General features: G+C 44.9%; 1 protein-coding gene across 1 annotated transcript; it reads left to right on the forward strand.

Annotated features, from left to right (window-relative positions):
• The first annotated feature begins 2,856 nt into the window (after positions 1 to 2,856).
• On the forward strand, positions 2,857 to 13,714 carry LOC129707781 (uncharacterized). The gene is made up of 2 exons (XM_055653081.1): positions 2,857 to 3,012; positions 11,244 to 13,714. Exons 1-2 carry the CDS (start codon positions 2,926 to 2,928, stop codon positions 12,468 to 12,470), a joined length of 1,314 nt encoding a protein of 437 aa, XP_055509056.1. The 5' UTR covers positions 2,857 to 2,925; the 3' UTR covers positions 12,471 to 13,714.
• Positions 13,715 to 20,146: the final 6,432 nt, after the last annotated feature.

A 20,146-nucleotide genomic window follows, 5' to 3' on the forward strand; every position in this document is an offset into this window, starting at 1 on the left:
GACAAACGTTACCAGCAACGCTGTGTTAAATAGAAATGACTCCCACACAGGATGCACAGCATCAAAACATTATAGCCTATTGACTTACTTCAAGGTAGACAACAGGTACATTAGAATTATGTGTACAATTAGATAAGTGTGATTGTCTTGTTTGCTCTAGTGCTCTTTTTGTCTGCTGCTGTAGTTGGTTGCTGATGACCTGTGATAAGGCCCATGGGCATCTTGTCTGGCCTTGGGAATGTTAAAACAGAAACAAATTGCATGCATTTAATTTAAACAAAACATTTAATTATTCAACCTCTTGACTCCAGCCCAACAGTGGCTTTGTGACATAGATGGGAAAAATAAATTTGGTGGCTATTAATATTTCACACAAAAAGGATGATATTTACCATTATGAAATAAATGAAGGGAAACTTTAACTTACATAACTATATGAATGAATTAACTTGCTGATAGCCCTGTCCCACGGTACGAGTTCATTCCAAGAGCTCTCCCGAGTTTAATAAAAAACTCATGGTAAGCACGGAGAATGAACGTAGCGAGTACGTCGGAGCTCGGGGACATCTCTTAGCGACTCGTAATGCTAACGGCAGGTATTCAGGAAGATTCGCTAACGGCAGGTAAGCACGGGAAGACTCGTGAAGATTTTTCAACGTGTTGTCCTGAACTCACCTAATTAATGGGTGAGGGCAGATCCTGTGCATTCCCCAGTTTACTGAACCCCACTGACTGCCATTGTGCAGAGTGAGGGTCACAGCCGTAGTGGGACTGGGGCAGTGCCAGGCTGCGGGACAGACCTGTACGGCATCTTCCAGTCGCTTTAAGAGGAAAATGTCTTATTTCAGATGTAAATGTCACATTATGACCAAGAATTGAATAGTCATATCCCCCCCCCCTTCAGATTCAGATTCAGATTCAGATTCAGATTCAGATTCAATTTTAATTGTCATTGTCAGTGTACAGTACAGAGACAACGAAATGCATTTAGCATCTCCCTTGAAGAGCGACATAGCAAACGATTTGAATAAAAAATAAATAATAAGTGTCCGGGGGGGGGGGGGGGGGGGGGGTGATTGGCAGTCACCGAGGTACGTTGTTTAGTAGAGTGACAGCCGCCGGAAAGAAGCTGTTCCTCGACCTGCTGGTTCGGCAACGGAGAGACCTGTAGCGCCTCCCGGATGGTAGGAGGGTAAACAGTCCATGGTTGGGGTGAGAGCAGTCCTTGGCGATGCTGAGCGCCCTCCGCAGACAGCGCTTGCTTTGGACAGACTCAATGGAGGGGAGCGTGGAACCGGTGATGCGTTGGGCAATTTTCACCATTGATAAGGCAGTCATGGCTACACCAGTAATGTTGTTGTTCATCCTTCGTGGTCGAAGAAGACCATGACTTTAATGTTTTTGTTTGTGGGTCCGGTGAGACCGATCCGGACCTGGAAGGCTCGCCCGCACATGCGACACAGCTGGGCAGGCGCTGCAGCAAAAGTTGAAGTGGCTCGAGCCCCGCGCGCAGCGCGTTTCCTACGAACTTCTGCAGTGCGCTTCCTCCCAGCTGCGCACTGGATCCACTGAAACTTATAGTGATCCTGCCTCGCTCAGTTGGGCGGTTACGGGTCCTGAAGTCCTGACTTGTGCTGGACTTGGATTAAAGTGAGGGAGAGTAGCGTCAATTGTCAGCCTCACTCTCTCGTCCCGGCCTATCTGGATCCAGTGGCAAGACATAGTCAAGACGGTTGGCGATAGGTCAGGATGCAGTGGATGGCCACCAGTGTTCTACGTGAACATTGTGCCCTAGTTGCGCTCCACGACGCTTTGCTGGGTCCACCTTCTACCCGTTAGAACGCCAAATGGTGGTCTCCGTGTATTCCGTCGGATCCAGTCTTCACCTTTCATGAATAAGGTATAGCCACAAGGCAGTGGACGTTTACATTTGGTGTTTTCCTTCACCCCTCCAGGGTGCTATATGGAGGACGCCTGTGTGTGACTTTGTTTAACATGGCTGCTTCTTCGTGGCAGCCACCCCACGAAGAAGCACCTTGGCCCAGTCTATTAAACATTTTTTTTAAGTTAAAAATTATGAATAACTTGTGAAATATAACATCAATCTGAACAAAACTTTATAGGAACTGACCATAGGACAAAGGTGAGTAAGGTGGTGCAAACATTTTTTCGCTTTTACCACTTTGGTAAACAGTACGTGATCACATATAGATAGATAGAGTTCAGTGTTTACTATTTATGGTGAGTTATCTTATGTAAAGATATTTATCTGATTTAATTTTGTTTGATGCCACTTAATGACCGAATAGATAATTTTTAAAAAAAGTATAAAATTTATAGTTTATCAATGTCTTCGACCTAATGTTAATCCGTTTTTTTTCTCTGCAGATGCTGTCTGAACTATTCATTATGTTTAATATTATATAACTTTAGCTTTGCCTCTAGCTAGAGTGTATTGAAGTGTAAGGAGTCAATGGAGAAGTTGTTGAGGGTGAGGATAAGTTCCTCCAAGCGGAGTCTGAGGTAGAGTCTTGACCCAAAGCATCACCAATCCATGTTCTCCAGAGCTGCTGCCTGACCCACTGAATTACTCCAGCACTTCGTGTCCTGTTGAATTAGGGGTAGGGGTGGGGTGTTGAGTTGAGTTGAGTTGAGGGTGGGGAGTAGGGGTGGGGAGTTGGGTTGGGGGTAGGGGTGAGGTGTGGAGGATGAGGGGTTGGGTTGATGGCAGGGGTGAGGTGTTGGGTTGGGGGTAGGGGTGAGGTGAGGTGTGCAAGGTAAGGATGAGGTGTTGGGTTGGGTTGGGTTGATGGTGGGGATGAGGTGCGCTTGCTGTGCCGGGGCTGCAGGTGGCGGGCGGTTCGGCGAGCGGGCTGGGCTCTCCTACTCAAAGATCACAGAGCAAGAGCTCCTGCTGGAGTAGCGATGGCGGCGGCGGCTGCGGAGAAGACGGAGCGGGGCACACAGCCGAAGCAGGAAGAGGGCGAGGTCCGGTACAAGGAGCGACTGGAGGTCAGTGAGCAGACATTAACCACTGGCGGGGCGGGGGCGGGGGCTGCGGGAGTCTAGGCCCGGGGTAGAGGCGGGGTTGCGGGCCCGAGGTAACGACGGGGGCGATGGGCTGCGGCTCCCGGCCCGTCTCCGACCCTGGCGACGCCGTCCGGCGGCGGGGTGGCCTCGGCCCAGCGCTGCTCCATCCCCGGCCTCAGCGCTGCTCCATCCCCGGCCCCAGCGCTGCTCCATCCCCGGGCCCAGCGCTGCTCCATCCCCGGGCCCAGCGCTGCTCCATCCCCGGCCCCGGGCCCCAGCGCTGCTCCATCCCCGGCCCACCCGGGAGAGAGGTTGGCTGAAACGGGGCCTCGGTGGCCGTCCCTTCTATGTCCATTAACTCTATGAATTAGTTCCATCAAATAGCACCAAACAGAATTATATTTGTCTGTGGTTCCGGGTTTACCCGCAAATCTAAATACTCTATTATTTTAACGGAAGGTAAAAGGACCACGCCATAAATTCCTCCATAGAGAAAAGTGCTGCCAACTGTTTAGTCTCTGACAATTCCGCTGTCACCTTGATAAACATGTTTCCACTTTTCCGTGGGTCCCCTCTATGGACCATAGAGATCAGGACCCTGCCCGGCACTCAGGGTTTGTATTTTTGTCAGAATCATAGAATTGTATGGCATGAAACACAATTAGCTCCAACTCATCCAGGCTGACTATTGGGCACTCTTCTGTGTCAACCCAATTGCTGAACACTTGGTTCACAGCCCTCTATACTTAAGTGATTCGTATGTTAATTTAAACATTTCTTAAATGCTGTCGGTGATGCAGCTTAAACCATTCACTACGTCAGTGCATTCCAAGTAGTTGCCACTTTCTGGCTGATGAAGTTTCCCATCATATTCCCTCTGAATCACATTCGTCATATTCCCTCTGAATCCCTTTCCTTTAAATCTAAACCCGTGCCATCTAGTTTCAATGCCTCATCACCCGCCCCATTATCTGGGGAAAGGTATCCTATCGGTATCCCTCATAATTTTATATACCTCAGTTATGTTTCTTATTAACCTCCTTTGCTCCAGGGAGAAAATACATAACACCTTTTGGGGATGGTGGTGTGGTGGGGGGTAATAACCACACTTCTCTATCTCAGACACCATCCTGGTGAATCTCCTCTGCAGCTTTTTACTGTATCATTAATTTTCAAGCCAAGTTTAGACTAGATACATACTGGCATTCAGATTTATTTTTGCATTTGCTTTTATTTGGTCTTTAGATATGGTTTCAGGTTAATTGCGGGGAGAAAGCAGGGGGAAAACAAAATGATGCTAACTTTGTTTGGTGAGAAGATAGGTAAATATCATAGAAACATAGAAATTAGGTGCAGGAGTAGGCCATTCGGCCCTTCGAGCCTGCACCGCCATTCAATACGATCATGGCTGATCATCCAACTCAGTATCCCGTACCTGCCTTCTCTCCATACCCCCCTGATCCCCTTAGCCACAAGGGCCACATCTAACTCCCTCTTGAATATAGCCAATGAACTGGCCTCAACTACTCTCTGTGGCAGAGAGTTTCAGAGATTCACCACTCTCTGGGTGAAAAAGGTTCTTCTCATCTCGGTTTTAAAGGATTTCCCCCTTATCCTTAAGCTGTGACCCCTTGTCCTGGACTTCCCTAACATCGGGAACAATCTTCCTGCATCTAGCCTGTCCAACCCCTTAAGAATTTTGTAAGTTTCAATAAGATTCCCTCTCAATCTCCTAAATTCTAGAGAGTATAAACCAAGTCTATCCAGTCTTTCTTCATAAGACAGTCCTGACATCCCAGGAATCAGTCTGGTGAACCGTCTCTGCACTCCCTCTATGGCAATAATGTCCTTCCTCAGATTTGGAGACCAAAACTGTATGCAATACTCCAGGTGTGGTCTCACCAAGACCCTGTACAACTGCAGTAGAACCTCCCTGCTCCTATACTCAAATCCTTTTGCAATGAAAGCTAACATACCATTCGCTTTCTTTACTGCCTGCTGCACCTGCATGCCTACCTTCAATGACTGGTGTACCATGACACCCAGGCCTCGCTGCATCTTCCCCTTTCCCAATCGGCCACCATTTAGATAATATTCTGCTTTCCCGTTTTTGCCACCAAAATGGATAACCTCACATTTATTCACATTATACTGCATCTGCCAAACATTTGCCCACTCACCCAGCCTATCCAAGTCACCTTGCACTCTCCTAGCATCCTCCTCACAGCTAACACTGCCCCCCAGCTTAGTGTCATCCGCAAACTTGGAGATATTGCCTTCAATTCCCTCATCCAGATCATTAATATATATTGTAAATAGCTGGGGTCCCAGCACTGAGCCTTGTACCCCACTAGTCACTGCCTGCCATTGTGAAAAGGACCCGTTTACTCCTACTCTTTGCTTCCTGTTTGCCATCCAGTTCGCTATCCACATCAATACTGAACCCCCAATGCCTTGTGCTTTAAGTTTGTATACTAATCTCTTATGTGGGACCTTGTCGAAAGCCTTCTGGAAGTCCAGATACACCACATCCACTGGTTCTCCCCTATCCACGCTACTAGTTACATCCTCGAAAAATTCTATAAGATTCGTCAGACATGATTTACCTTTCGTAAATCCATGCTGACTTTGTCCAATGATTTCACCACTTTCCAAATGTGCTGCTATCCGATCTTTAATAACTGACTCTAGCAGTTTCCCCACTACCGATGTTAGACTAACTGGTCTGTAATTCCCCATTTTCTCTCTCCCTCCCTTCTTAAAAAGTGGGGTTACGTTTGCTACCCGCCTATCTTCAGGAACTACTCCAGAATCTAAAGAGTTTTGAAAGATTATTGCTAATGCATCCACTATTTCTGGAGCTACTTCCTTAAGTATCCCGGGAATGCAGCCTATCTGGCCCTGGGGATTTATCGGCCTTTAATCCACTCAATTTACCCAACACCACTTCCCGGCTAACCTGGATTTCACTCAATTCCTCCAACTCCTTTGACCCGCGGGCCCCTGCTATTTCCGGCAGATTATTTATGTCTTCCTTTGTGAAGACGGAACCAAAGTAGTTATTCAATTGGTCCACCATATCCTTGTTCCCCATGATCAACTCACCTGTTTCTGACTGCAAGGGACCTCCATTTGTTTTAACTAATCTCTTTCTTTTCACATATCTATAAAAACTTTTGCAGTCAGTTTTTATGTTCCCTGCCAGTTTTCTTTCATAATCTATTTTCCCTTTCCTAATTAAGCCCTTTGTCCTCCTCTGCTGGTCTTTGAATTTCTCCCAGTCCTCTGGTATGCTGCTTTTTCTGGCTAATTTGTACGCATCATCCTTCGCTTTGATACTATCCCTGATTTCCCTTGTTATCCATGGATGTACTACCTTCCCTGATTTATTCTTTTGCCAAACTGGTATGAACAATTTTTGTAGTTCATCCATGCAGCCTTTAAATGTCTTCCATTGCATATCCACCGTCAACCCTTTTAGAATTAATTGCCAGTCAACCTTGGCCAATTCACGTCTCATACCCTCAAAGTTACCTTTCTTTAAGTTCAGAACCATTGTTTCTGAATTAACAATGTCACTCTCCATCCTAATGAAGAACTCAACCATATTATGGTCACTCTTGCCCAAGGGGGCACGTACAACAAGATTGCTAACTAACCCTGCCTCAGTACTCAATACCCAATCTAAAATAGCCTGCACTCTCGTTGGTTCCTCTACATGTTGATTTAGATAACTATCCCGCATACATTCCAAGAAATCCTCTTCCTCAGCACCCCTGCCAATTTGATTCACCCAATCTATATGTAGATTGAAGTCACCCATTATAACTGTTTTGCCTTTGTCGCACGCATTTCTAATTTCCTGTTTGATACCATCTCCAACTTCACTACTACTGTTAGGTGGCCTGTACACAACACCCACCAGCGTTTTCTGCCCCTTAGTGTTTCGCAGCTCTACCCATACCGATTCCACATCCTCCAAACTGATGTCCTTCCTTTCCATTGCATTAATCCCCTCTCTAATCAGTAACGCTACCCCACCTCCTTTTCCTTTCTGTCTATCCCTCCTGAATATTGAATATCCCTGGATGTTCAGCTCCCAGCCTTGGTCACCCTGGAGCCATGTCTCCGTGATCCCAACTATATCATAGTCATTAATAGCTATCTGCACATTCAACTTATCCACCTTATTACGAATGCTCCTTGCATTGAGACACAAAGCCTTCAGGCTTGTTTTTACAACATTCTTACACCTTATACAATTATGTTGAAAAGTGGCCCTTTTTGATTTTTGCACTGGTTTTGTCTGCCTGCCACTTTTGCTTTTCACCTTGCTACCTATTTCTTCTACCCTCATTTAAACCCCTCGGTCTCTACGCTCACACATTTAAGAAACCCTTTCCCTTTAACTCCATCCTCCACTATCCCATTCAACACCCCACCCCCCTTATTCAGTTTAAAGCCACCCGTGTAGCAGTGGCAAACCTGCCTGCCAGAATGCTGGTCCCACACCTGTTAAGATGCAATCCGTCCCTTTTGTACAGTTCCCCCTTACCCCAAAACAGATCCCAGTGATCTAAGAATCTAAATCCCTGCCCCGTGCACCAGTTCATCAGCCACACGTTCAGGTCCCGTATCTCCTTGTTCCTGCTCTCGCTAGCACGGGGAACTGGAAGCAAACCGGAGATAACAACCCTGGAGGTCCTGCTTTTCAACATTTTTCCGAGCTCTCTAAAGTCACGCTGCAGAATATTCATCCCCTTTTTCCCGACATCGTTTGTGCCGACATGCACTACCACTTCCGGATGTTCACCTTCGCCTTTGAGGATTTTCTGCACTCTGTCCGTGACATCCTGGATCCTGGAACCGGGAAGGCAGCACACCATCCTCGCATCCCGTCTGTTGCCGCAGAAACCCCTGTCCGTACCTCTCACGATGGAGTCTCCCACTACAATGGCCTTGCCTGCCTTAGGCCTTTTTGGTTTTGGCTCAACAGCCCTATTCGCATCGCAAGCCAGTCCGCCGCTCACGTCTTCTGTCCCACCAGCTTCTAAGCGGATGAACCCGTTTACAAGAGGTACACCAATAGAATAGAATAGAATAGAATAGTTTCTTTATTGTCATTGTAACATGGGCCATGTACAACGAAATTTAAAATGTCAGCCAGTCAGTGCAGCATTCAAACATTTCTAAAGCTAACGAAACATCCACGGTAAAATAATAAAGATAAGCAAATAAATAAAAAACACAGACAAAGCACGCATACACACCCAACCCTCCATCCTTCTGTCGATTTCACCGTTACCACAGTCCCTTAGTCTGTATCGCCCCTGCGTTCCTTGGCGGCCACATTTAGTGCTTTTATAGCAGTGGGGTAAAACCTGTTTTGTAGTCTATTTGTCCTTGTCCTTGTGGATCTGTACCGTCTGCCTGACGGCAACAGTTCAAACAGGGAGTGTCCGGGGTGGGAGATGTCCTTTATTATATTCTGGGTTTTTTTGGTGCAGCGGGAACTGTGTAGGTCCTCCAAGGTAAGGAGAGGGCAGCCGACAATCCTCTGGGCGTTGTCAATGGCCCTCTGGAGCGCTTTCCTCTGAGCCACTGTGCAGCTGGTGTACCACACGCATACACAGTATGTTAGTATGCTCTCAATGGAGCACCGATAAAAGGACAGCAGCAGCCTCTGAGTGATGTTGTTCTTCCTGAGCACCCGCAGGAAGTGCAGTCTCTGCTGGACCTTTTTCAGCAGCGCAGTGGTGTTCACGCTCCACGTCAGGTCCTCCTCAATGTGGATTCCCAGGAAGCGGAAATCCGCCACCCTCTCTACACAGTCCCCTCTGATGGTCAGTGGTACCATGTCCGTTTTGTTTTTCCTGAAGTCTATTATTACCTCCTTCGTCTTTGAGGTGTTGAGGAGCAGGTTATTTTCTTCGCACCACACTGTCAGCTGCTCCACCTCATCCCGGTAGGCGTACTCGTCCCCCGCGGAGATGAGTCCCACCACTGTAGTGTCATCCGCAAATTTGACAATGGTGTTGCTGTGGTGGGCGGGGGTGCAGTCATGCGTGTAGATGGTGTAGAGCAGGGGGCTCAGTACACAGCCCTGTGGAGAGCCGGTACTGAGGCTGAGGGCCGTGGATGTGTGATGGCCCACTCTGACTCTCTGGCTTCGACCCGACAGGAAGCTATTTATCCACGTACAGGTGGAGTGTGGAAGTCCCAAGTCCCCCAGTTTGTCCACCAGTTTGTGGGGAAGGATAGTATTAAAAGCAGAGCTGTAGTCCACAAAGAGCATCCGCACGTAGCTCCCCCGCTGCTCCAGGTGAGACAGTGCAGCATGGAGAGCTGTGGCTACAGCGTCCTCTGTGGATCTATTCGCTCTGTACGCAAACTGGTGGGGGTCAAAGCTTCGGGGCAGAAGTGATGTGATGTGACCCCGGACCGGTTTTTCAAAACACTTCATCACCACACTGGTGTGAGTGCGACTGGCCGGTAGTCGTTGAGGCTGGAGATGTTGTTTTTTTTGGGCAAGGGGACTATGGTGGAGGATTTCAGACAGGGTGGAACAGTGGACTGGGCCAGAGACTGGTTAAAAATCCTCGTCCAGACTCCAGCCAGCTGGTCTGCGCAGTCCTTCAACACACGTTCAGAGACGCCGTCCGGACCAGTAGCCTTCCTTGGATTGATGGCCCGCAGAGTGCGCCTCACCTCATGCTCCTCTATCTTGAGGGGTAGGCTGCTGTAGACCATGTGCTGTGATGTGGCTGTCTCGGGTGGCTCCACTTCAAAGCGAGCAAAGAAGTGGTTCAGCTCCTCTGCCAGCGAGGCGTCACCTTCAACAGCTCCAAGGTTGGTCTTATAGTTGGTGAGATACTGGATCCCCTGCCACACCTGCCTGCTGTTATTACTGTCCAGGTGGTCCTCTATCTTCCTCCTGTAATTTGATTTGGCCTCTCTGATGCCTCTCTTCAGGTTAGCTCGGGCCGTGCTGTATAAAGCCCTATCGCCAGACCTAAAAGCGGTGTTCCTCTCTTTCAACAGCCGCTGGACCTCCCGAGTCATCCAGGGCTTCTGGTTGGGGTAGACCCGGATCTGTTTGTCCACTGTGACCGTGTCCATGCAGTTTTTTATGTAGCACAGTACACTGTCTGTGAACACCTCCAGGTCCCGGTGTTCAAACACCTCCCAGTTGGTCCTGTCGAAACAGTCCTGCAGCTGCTGAGAAGCACCATCAGGCCAGGTTGTGATGGTCTTTGTAATGGTAGGAGCGGTTTTCCTGAGGGGGGCATATGCAGGAATTAAGAGCAGGGACATATGGTCCGACTGACCCAGGTGTGGTAGTGGTCTAGCCCTATAGCCCAGCTTGATGTTGGAGTAGACCTTGTCCAGGGTGTTTGCTCCTCTTGTAGCACATTTAACATGCTGGTAGAATTTGGGCAGCATTTTCTTCAAGTCCGCATGGTTAAAGTCCCCTGCTATGATGTGAACACCGTCAGGATATGTGCTCACCCGGGGACGTTGGCATTCCATGCTTCCCTACCTTTCTCACCGTCTCCCACCTTCTCTCTTCCAGTACCTTAGGTGTAACAGTCGTACTGTAGGACTTGTCGAGGAACGACTCCGTTTCTTGGACGAACCGGAGGTCATCCACTTGCTTCTCCAGTTCCCCCCTCACGGCCCTTCAGGAGCTCTACCTGGATGCACTTTTCGCATTTGTAGCAGCCAGAGGCACCAGCAGTGTCCTTGACCTCCCACATACTGCAAGCATCGCACTGAATCAGCTTGCCTGACATCTCCTTCTTTCGTCTCTCCCTCTCAGCGTATTGCGTGGTCTCCTCTCCTCAGCCTCCTAGCCGAAGACTCTCGAGCCAAAGACTCACACTTTACTCACAGGGCACTTCCCTCACAAGGCCGCTCACTCACTACGGCTCGCTAACAGCTGTCCTGCTTAAATTGACTGATAAATTGCCTGATTTACCAATTTACAAAGCAAATTCCTCAGTTTTCAACTGTTTTCACCCCTCTGACTCCTGCAAATGTGATCTGTTTATATTTGGGGTGCTCCACCGTCAGATATTAAAAAGATGCATACACAGTTAATTTGAAATTGACCTCAGATTTCATTCCTGTTTCAATGTAAATGTAATTTCTCACCTCACCCCATCCCAATTTGAGTTGGCTGATGTTTTGATTAACTTTGTGCCACCCTTTAGATGCAAATTGGAGACTCCATTGACAACTTGATTAAACGCATAATGCGACTCATTCTGCAAGACACATATGAGGCCCAGTCGGAACTACACACAATCATGCTGGATCTATTTGAGAAGATTGGTATTACCGGAGCCGATGACTGTCGCCCAGAAGCACATGTCTTTTTCCAGCGTTTTGCTGAAATCGCATGGTCTGAACTAGTGGATGAATGCTTCGCGGAAGGTAGCATGAAGCTGATTCACTCTCATTCTACCTTTTTTCAGGCTTTGGGTTTTTTACGGAGAATATCTTGTTACATGCCCTGTGTGAAACGAATGTGGGATAAACGATACCGAATTGTAACAAATATTGGCATCATGCTTGTTTTTGATGGTGAAGTTACTCACCTGCGCTATTTCATCTGGCAAGAATGTTTGAAAATTCTCTACAATTGCCTTGTCTTGTGCACTGAAGATGACATAAAATATATTTGCCAATTGCAGATCTTTAACTGCCTGGAAGTAGCTTGGAAAGTATCCGATGAAAGATTAAACCTTGGGCTACTTGTAAAAGCATGGCTGGTCCTTGCTGAGCATTATCACATTCCAATTTGTCAGCAAACCTGGGATAGATCCTCTTTCCCCAATATAATTAACTATTTGTCACTGGAAGATGAATATGAAATGGCAGGTGTACATGTTGCGAAAAAAGCCATTTTGGCTGTAACTGATCCTAGAGAATACAAGAAAAACCCTTATGTGCATTATAACCGTAAAGCAAGGTACATATCTACAATTACTGACACAGAAACCAAACCACCTGAAACGTTCCCTACAATATGCTCGTCACCACCTTGCAATCAACTGGAAGTTAGCGAATGTCACTTTCGCACTTGTGATTCCTGTCGCCTTACATATTACTGCAGCAAAGCCTGCCAGAAATACCACTGGAAACATGGTCACAAGGAGGAATGTATTCCTGTGTATCCAAGGGAGGAAATCCTAAAATACTACACAGACGATGTGATAAATGACTTTCAACTGTACTGTATGAGCTTGTCAAACAACAAGATGCTGGAAAGTATTATGGGTCAGCTAATTCCGAAGCGTAAGAAAGGAGATGGTGTCCGCTGTTTAGGGGTCCTTATTAAAAATGAACAAGGTCAGTGGGTTACCCTTGATGAGAAGGTACCAGAGGCCAAGAAACATCTATTTCCTATCACCAGAAAGAGCAGACCCAAAGACTAAATTATTTTCTATCCAGGTGATTATGATTTGATGCCCTGAATATTTACATTACACAGTGTGTGTTTTGAACGACATACACGTGATCATTTGTTGCCTAAACTGAATAATCCCTATTCTCTACTCACTTTCACTATCATTGAGACTATAAGATAAGAACATTCGCTTCATTGTTCGGTCCACTTAAAGAGTCCACTTTTTCGCTTTATTTTTCAATACATTGCTTCCAAGTTTTGTAACACGGTATTGCCTAAGTTGTTATAGAAAGGATCTTATTTATGTATGTGAATCATGAGGAATGGAGAACTGATTTATGTCTTATTCTGATATATAGATCAGCATAGTGGCAGAGCAGGTAGTGACGTGCCAAGCAGCTCCAGTGATTCGGATCTGTTCTTGATCTCGATACTGTCAGTGTGGAGTTTCCATGCACTCGCTTGATCACATGAGTTTCTCTGTGTGCTCTGGTTTCCTGCCTCACCCTAACCACGTGCTGGATGGTAGGTTAGTTGGTTACTCTAATATATGCTTAATATAGGTGGGTGCTAGGTGAATACAGGTGGGAGTTGATGGGCAGAAGCAAGGGAAACAATTACAGGGAAATACGTGGGGGAATAGGATGGAGTGAAATGCTCTGAAAGCAGGCGTTAATTGTGGACTTTCTATCTCATGAGAAATAGGTAATCAGTGAATTACAACACAGAAGGGTGATCTTTTGGCACACATTATCCATGCCAATAATGATGCCCATCTATGCTAATCACACGTGCCTGCATATGAAAGAGAAATTGTTCTTTACTTACAACATTGCATTTTACAGCACCTTTAACATTAAAAATGATTCCTTGAAAATCTGCAGGATTGTAATCAGTCAAAAATGACATTGAACAAAGATCGGCAATTTTTAATAAAAAGCAAGAGTGAAAAATATGTATAGTAATGTAACTCTAAAAAAGACAATTGTTTCCTAATCATTGAATGGATTCTTACAAATTAAATCATAGGGCACTCTCAGGTTAATTACATTGATTAAAACGGGTTGAATATATAAAATGTATGTATGAACTTGTGTGCACTGTGTTTAAGAGGAAATTATTTTTAGTTTGATACTTTAATTAATTAATTACATGCCATTAATTACATGCGAAGTTATAGTTAGTTGAAGTAAATGACCCTTTGTTATTTGTAATCTACGATGTCTGCTGGATGTTAATGTAAAATAAATCATTCTTAAAGATCGACAAACATATAGTTTGAAAATTTGATTATTAGATTACTTTCCTTTATAAATTTCCACAAACAGTTTCATTTTCAAAACCTAATTCAAATGTGGAATTTTGTTGAATCTTTCAAGGGGAAGGTCAGAGAGCAGGAAAAGGTTACTTGCATTTCATACCTTGTCTTATTTCCTTTATTACATGTACAAACTACACTACTGAATAGGGAAATTATGTGCAGCGTAATTTTATTCTTTACACTGCATCAACCTTGTTATTAAAGTTAACAATTTATAACAAAAAGCCGTTTAAAACGCGATTTTTACTAGAATCGAAAATTTCAGCCTAGTAAATCATTAACGGAAAATCGCTGAAATAAAAAAAGGTATTATTAGTTTTTATGGCCGGTATCAAATTTATAGTAGTTTAAAAATCAGACTCTCACTCCGCAACCTCTCGCAGCCCCAGGGTTTTATAAAGCAAACAATTAAAGGTATGTACCTTATTTTTACATTAAATGGGGCTTCTATATAACCCTGTATATAAAGTTTTCTATAGCGAGTAGTTCATTTTGGGCTCTTTATATCCCGCAGTATTTTTCTTGGCACTTGATGGCACAAATCCAGCGCAATGTGAACGTTCTAAACCAGCGCATTCAGAGGAACCCACTAGAAAGCCGATTTAAATTGACTTTAATTTACAGCAAATGAACACTAAATTCCTTCCATTTGGCCTATAAATTGATGTAAATGAGATTTAAAAATCATGTTTTATTGTGAATTATTTGTGAATGATTTGGACACTTGGGCCAAAAATGTTATAATTTATTAAGAAATGGCGATGTTTAGAGCTAGTAATTGAAGTTTGAAATTAGCTACAATTGGGTAACTAACTAATTATATGCTTTAATTTCAGGTCATCCAAGTAAGATTATTTTATATTTGTTTCAGAATGCTTCAATCTATGATAACTGAAAATTTCATTCAGTTCTCTTAATTTTTAAGAAGGTTATGGGCTTTTGACTGTCCACGATCACAGCTTTTTTGTTATGTCCATAGAAAATCAATAGGGAACAAGATGCTAATTTCCGAGTATGAAAATGGCCATAACTTTTTTATTACTTGAGATATGAAAGTGAATTAGGTGTCAAATTAAACTTATTGTTATGCTTTATCTGATGGGATAAATTGCAGACTTGATTTTTTAAATCTCAAAATTTTGTAACATTGCTACTGAATGTCTGGCTACAAATGTTTTAGTTTATGTCCCCTGGTCTGAGCCTCCCTCACCAGCAGAAGTCATTCTGTCTCCTTTAATATCTTCAAGGTATCAAGGTCTTGACACATGTACCAATTAAGGTACGGTGATATTTGAGTTACCACACAGCCAGACTAAGTGAAAAGCAACAAGATACACAACCACATAAAAGTTAACATAAACATCCACCACAGTGGATTCCACATTCCTCACTGTGATGGAAGGCAATAAAGCTCAATCTTCTTCCTCTTTGTTCTCTCGTGGTCGGGGCAGTCAAACCATCCCCAGTGGGGGCGATCAAAGCCCCTGTCAGGGTGATCGAAACTCCCGCGTCCGATGGTTGCAACTCTCCGCAGCATGGAGCTCCTCCGAGTCGTTCCTCTTCTTACCAGAGACCGCGGGCTTTACGATGTTAAAGTCCACAGACCCCGCGGTTGGAGCTTCCAACCCCGGCAAAGGGATCGCAAGCTCCACGATGTTAAAGTCCCGTGGACTCCAGCGGCTTGCAGCGCCGGGTCGGTCTCCATGAAAGGCTGCCAACTCCACGATGTTAGGCCGCAGTGGGGACGGAGATACGAAAAAATCGCATCTCCGTCGAGGTAAGAGATTGAATATGTTTCCCCCACCCCCCATATAAAACAAACCAAGGAGCACTAAAACATACTTTTAACACATACTAAAAATAACAAAAAAGAAGAAAGGACACGCAGACCGTTGGCGAGGCAGCCACTGCTGGTGGTATCCTGAAAACTTCCTTCAAAGCACATCTTAACTTCCAAAATTATAGTGAATGTAACCCTGGTTTGTATAATCTCTTTGTGCAGTTGAGCCCTTTGTAAAGTTTAAGGAAGACCACTGCATTGAATTTGCCTGCAACATGGAAGAGACAGTGGCACAACTGTTGAAGCTACTGCCTCACAGCACCAGAGACCCAGGTTTCGTCCTGTCCTTGGGTTCTTTACCAGGTGGGTTTCCTCCCATTTTCCAAAGACGTGTTGGTTTGTCGGTCAATCGGCCTCAGTAAATTGTCCCTCGTGAGTAGGGAGTTTGGTGCAAAAGTGGCATAACATTAAAATGGTTGTTGTGGACTAGGTGGGCCGAAAAGCCTGTCTCCATGTTGTATCAATCAATTGGATCAATCAGAACCCCAGGTGAACAAGGATCCAGACATCCTTCATAGCGTGTGCTGTGGCAAAGGGACAACGTGTTCAGTGGGTTTGTAAACATGGGTGTCTTTGGAAGGCTTTCAACGTTGAGGCAGATTTGTTTTCACTCTAGTTCTGAGGTAGCTAAAGAATCGTGTGTGGGATCCAGTTGCTGCATCTGGTGGGGCAGTCAGAACTATAGAGATGATACAATATGTCCCTTCCACTGTGTTCATTGGGATTCGGTGTGCTCTTCATGATAAGGTTCTGGTTTCTCTGCCATATTGTAAGCATTTTTTAACTTGGAACAATGCAGACAGTAACGGCCATCAAACATGATGCAAGATAAACTAATCTCTGTCTGCATGTGATCCATATCCCGACATATCCATGTGCCTACCTCTTAAACGCCACTATCACTGCTACCATCCCACCCCTGGCACCGCATTCCAGGCACCCACCATTCGCTGTGTAAAAATAAAACACCCCACACATTTCCTTTGAAATTTCCTCCTTTGGCCTTAAAACTATGTCCTCTAGCCTTTGAAATTTCCACCATGGGGGAAAAAGGTTCTGACTGTCTACCCTGTCTATGTCTCCCATAATTTCATATACTTCCAGAGCTCTGGAGAAAACAAGTTTGTCCAACCTCTCAGAGCTAGTATCCCCTCATCCCATGTGGTAAATGTCATAGTTTATGAACGCTTCAGCTTTGTCTTTAACATTCACATGCCAGGTGCTTCCGTTGTTGAGAATGGAGATATCCCTGGAGCTTCCTTGCCTCATTAGCTGTTACATTGTCTACCACCATTCATGACTGGGTGTGGTGGGACTCGGAGCTTCAGCTTGTTCTGTGGTTGCGAGGTTGCTTGGTACTGCCCATTACATGCTGTTTTTGTTATTTATCATAATGTTGGTAGTGCTGTCTCTTCATTAAATTGGCACATCATCATTTTAACATACACCCAGTGCACTCCTGACTGAACAGTGGCTGTTCGCTGGCTGGATGGGGTTCTGCTGGGGCATGGGTTCACAAGCTGAGATGGTGACTAATTCTGCCGCTGATGGACCGTTCTGCCTCCAGCATGTTAATTTTAAAGCCATCAGATCTGTTCTGAGTCACCGGTTTAACATAATTGTAGTGCCACGTGAGAGAGGGGTGTAAAAATAGGACTTTGGCTTCAATAAAATTGTGCAAAATGGTTACCTCCACTAATTCTAGTGCGGACCAATGAATCTGCACAGTCTAAGATATGACAAAAAACAGCATCACACAGTTTTCAAGATTTTATGATTTTGATTAAGCAAATCGCTTCTTTCCTCAATTGGAAAAAAAAATGAGATCATCAGTAAGTGGAATATTGTTTTAGTGCACAAATAAAAGATGCTGGAATCTTTATCAAAAGCAAATGGCTGAAGAAACTCAGCAAGTCAAGCAGCATCTGTGGAGGGGAATGTATAGATGTTGTTTCGGGTCAGGAACATTCTTCAGTGTTATTTGCAGATTGTTAATTCAGTCAGAATTAGCCATAAGAATTAGCCATGGGAGGAGAATTAGGCCATTCGACCCACTGACTATGCTCCGCCATTCAATCATGGCTGATCCATGGCTTTCCCTCTCAACCCCTTCTCCCCGTGACCATTGATGCCATTTATAATCAAGAACCCATCAATCTCTGCTTTAAAAATACCCATTGTGACTTGTCCTTCACTGCCATCTGTGGCAATGAATTTCCACAGATTCGCCACCATCTGGCTAAATAAATTCCTTCTCATCTCCATTCTAAAGGTATGTCCTTTTATTCTGAGGCTGTGCCCTCTGGTCCGAGACTCTCCTGCTACTGAAAATATCCTCTCCATATCCACTCTATCTAGGCCACAAGATGGTGCTCTTTAAAAGGCTATACGACATGCAATTTATTTCAGGAAGAAATGCTGAATACTTGAGCTGATAATTCCCCATTAGGACTACACTTCAGTTTTTGAGATACAGTGCGGAAACTTACTCTGAGTCTGTGCCGACTAGCGATCCCCGTACACTTACACTATCCAACACACACTAGGGACAATTTACATTTATAGCAAGCCAATTAACCTACAAACCTGTACGTCTTTGCAGTGTAGGTGGAAACCGGAGCTCCCGGAGAATATGTGCGCAGGTCACAGGGAGAACGTACAAACTCTATACAGACATGCACCCATAGTTAGGATCGACTCAGATCTCTGGCGCTGTAAGGCAACAACTCTATCGCCGTGCCACTGTGCCGCCTAGTTAGTATAACCTTAAGTTGGTATTAAAAAAATCAAAATATTGATCCTGGTCATATTGGTGACTTGGACTTGTTTAACATTGGTTTATTATTTGCATTTTAATTTTGTTGAGAGATTAAAAAGCTTAGTTCAGAATTTTTTCTTCCAATGTCCTGGCATTAACATAGAAACATAGAAAATAGGTGCAGGAGTTGGCCATTCGGCCCTTCGAGCCTGCACTGCCATTCAATATGAACATGGCTGATCATCCAACTCAGTATCCTGTACCTGCCTTCTCTCCATACCCCCTGATCCTTTTAGCCATAAGGACCACATCTAACTCCCTCTTAAATATAGCCAATGAACTGGCCTCAACTACCTTCTGTGGCAGAGAATTCCAGAGATTCACCACTCTCTGTGTGAAAAATGTTTTCCTCATCTCGGTCCTAAAAGATTTGCCCCTTATCCTTAAACTGTGACTAGAATAGATTAAGAATCTATTCTAACAGTTTCTCTGTTGCATGCTGCTCCAACATATTCCAATACCTGGCATAAGTGGTGTCAGAGCAACATCATCCCTGTCCAGACGTGTGCGTGCTGAAATATATCCACGGCTCACAGGACTGGTCAAGAAAAGTGAAGCAAGTCACAAAACCAGTCTGTGTTTAGCATTAGATGTGGCCCTAAATGAAGGATTGAAGTTTTGACTTTCTTTTTGATGAAAATAAATGAAATTCAATTTCTCACACAGATATTCATAACCGAGTCATGTATTTCCACCCACAAAGGACATAAAACAGTTCAGCATAGGAACAGGGTCTTTGGCTCACAATGTCTATGCCGACCTGATGCCAAGTTAAACTAATCTCCTCTGCCTGCATGTGATTCTTATCCTTCTATTCTCTCCATCTAAAGGCCTCTTATATGGCACTATCATACCTGCATCCACCACCATCCCTGGCAGCATGTTCCAGGTACCTACTACTCCTTGTGTAAAAAACCTGCCCCATGCATCTCCTTTCAACTTTGCCCCTTTCACCTTAAAGTTACACCCTCTAGTCTTTGACCTTTCCATCCTGGGAAAATGGTTCTGATAATCTTATAATTTTGTATTTCTCTATCGGGTTCCCCTCAGCCTCTACTGCTCCAGAGAAAACAATCCAAATTTGTCCAACTTCTCTTATATAGCTAATCCACGCTATAATCCAGGCAGCGTTCTGGTAAACCTCTTCTGCATCCTCTCCAAAGCTTCCACATATTTTCTGTAATGGGTCATCTAGAATTACACACAATAGTATAGATCTGGCCTAATCAATGTCTTACAAAGTTGTAACATGATTTCCTGACTTGTACTCAATGCCCTGATCGTTGAAGTCAAGCATACCATATGCCTTCTTTACCGTTCTTATCTACTTGTGTTGCAACTTTCAGGGAGCTATGGACCTGGACCCCAAAATCCCTCAGAGTGTTAATGTTGTGAAGAGTCTTGTCATTAACTGACTACTGCAACTCACTTCTCCTTGGCATCCGCTCCACCTACATCAACCGACTCCAACTAGTCCAGAACGCAGCCGCCCGACTCATCACCCACACCAAATCCTGGCATCACCACACCTCAAACAAACTCCTGGCATCAAAATCATCACTCCCCTCCACCATCTGGCCCCCCCACTCCCTCAAACCCTCACGGTCCCTCAGATCCAACAGCCGGTTCCTCTCCACCACAAATGCAGTTTTGGGGACTTCCCATCTCCCAGGCTCTGGAACCGGATCCGCAATTCAACTACCCAAATCCTTAGCCCAACGTCCC

Source organism: Leucoraja erinacea, chromosome 22 (genome assembly GCF_028641065.1).
Source record: "Leucoraja erinacea ecotype New England chromosome 22, Leri_hhj_1, whole genome shotgun sequence".
NCBI classification, from domain to species: domain Eukaryota; kingdom Metazoa; phylum Chordata; class Chondrichthyes; order Rajiformes; family Rajidae; genus Leucoraja; species Leucoraja erinaceus.

Coding starts and splice junctions, on each gene's coding strand:
- LOC129707781 (XM_055653081.1), top strand. CDS start 2,926: ATGGCGGCGGCGGCTGCGGAGAAGACGGAGCGGGGCACACAGCCGAAG. Junction 3,013..11,243: donor GGTACAAGGAGCGACTGGAG/GTCAGTGAGCAG, acceptor GCCACCCTTTAG/ATGCAAATTGGAGACTCCAT.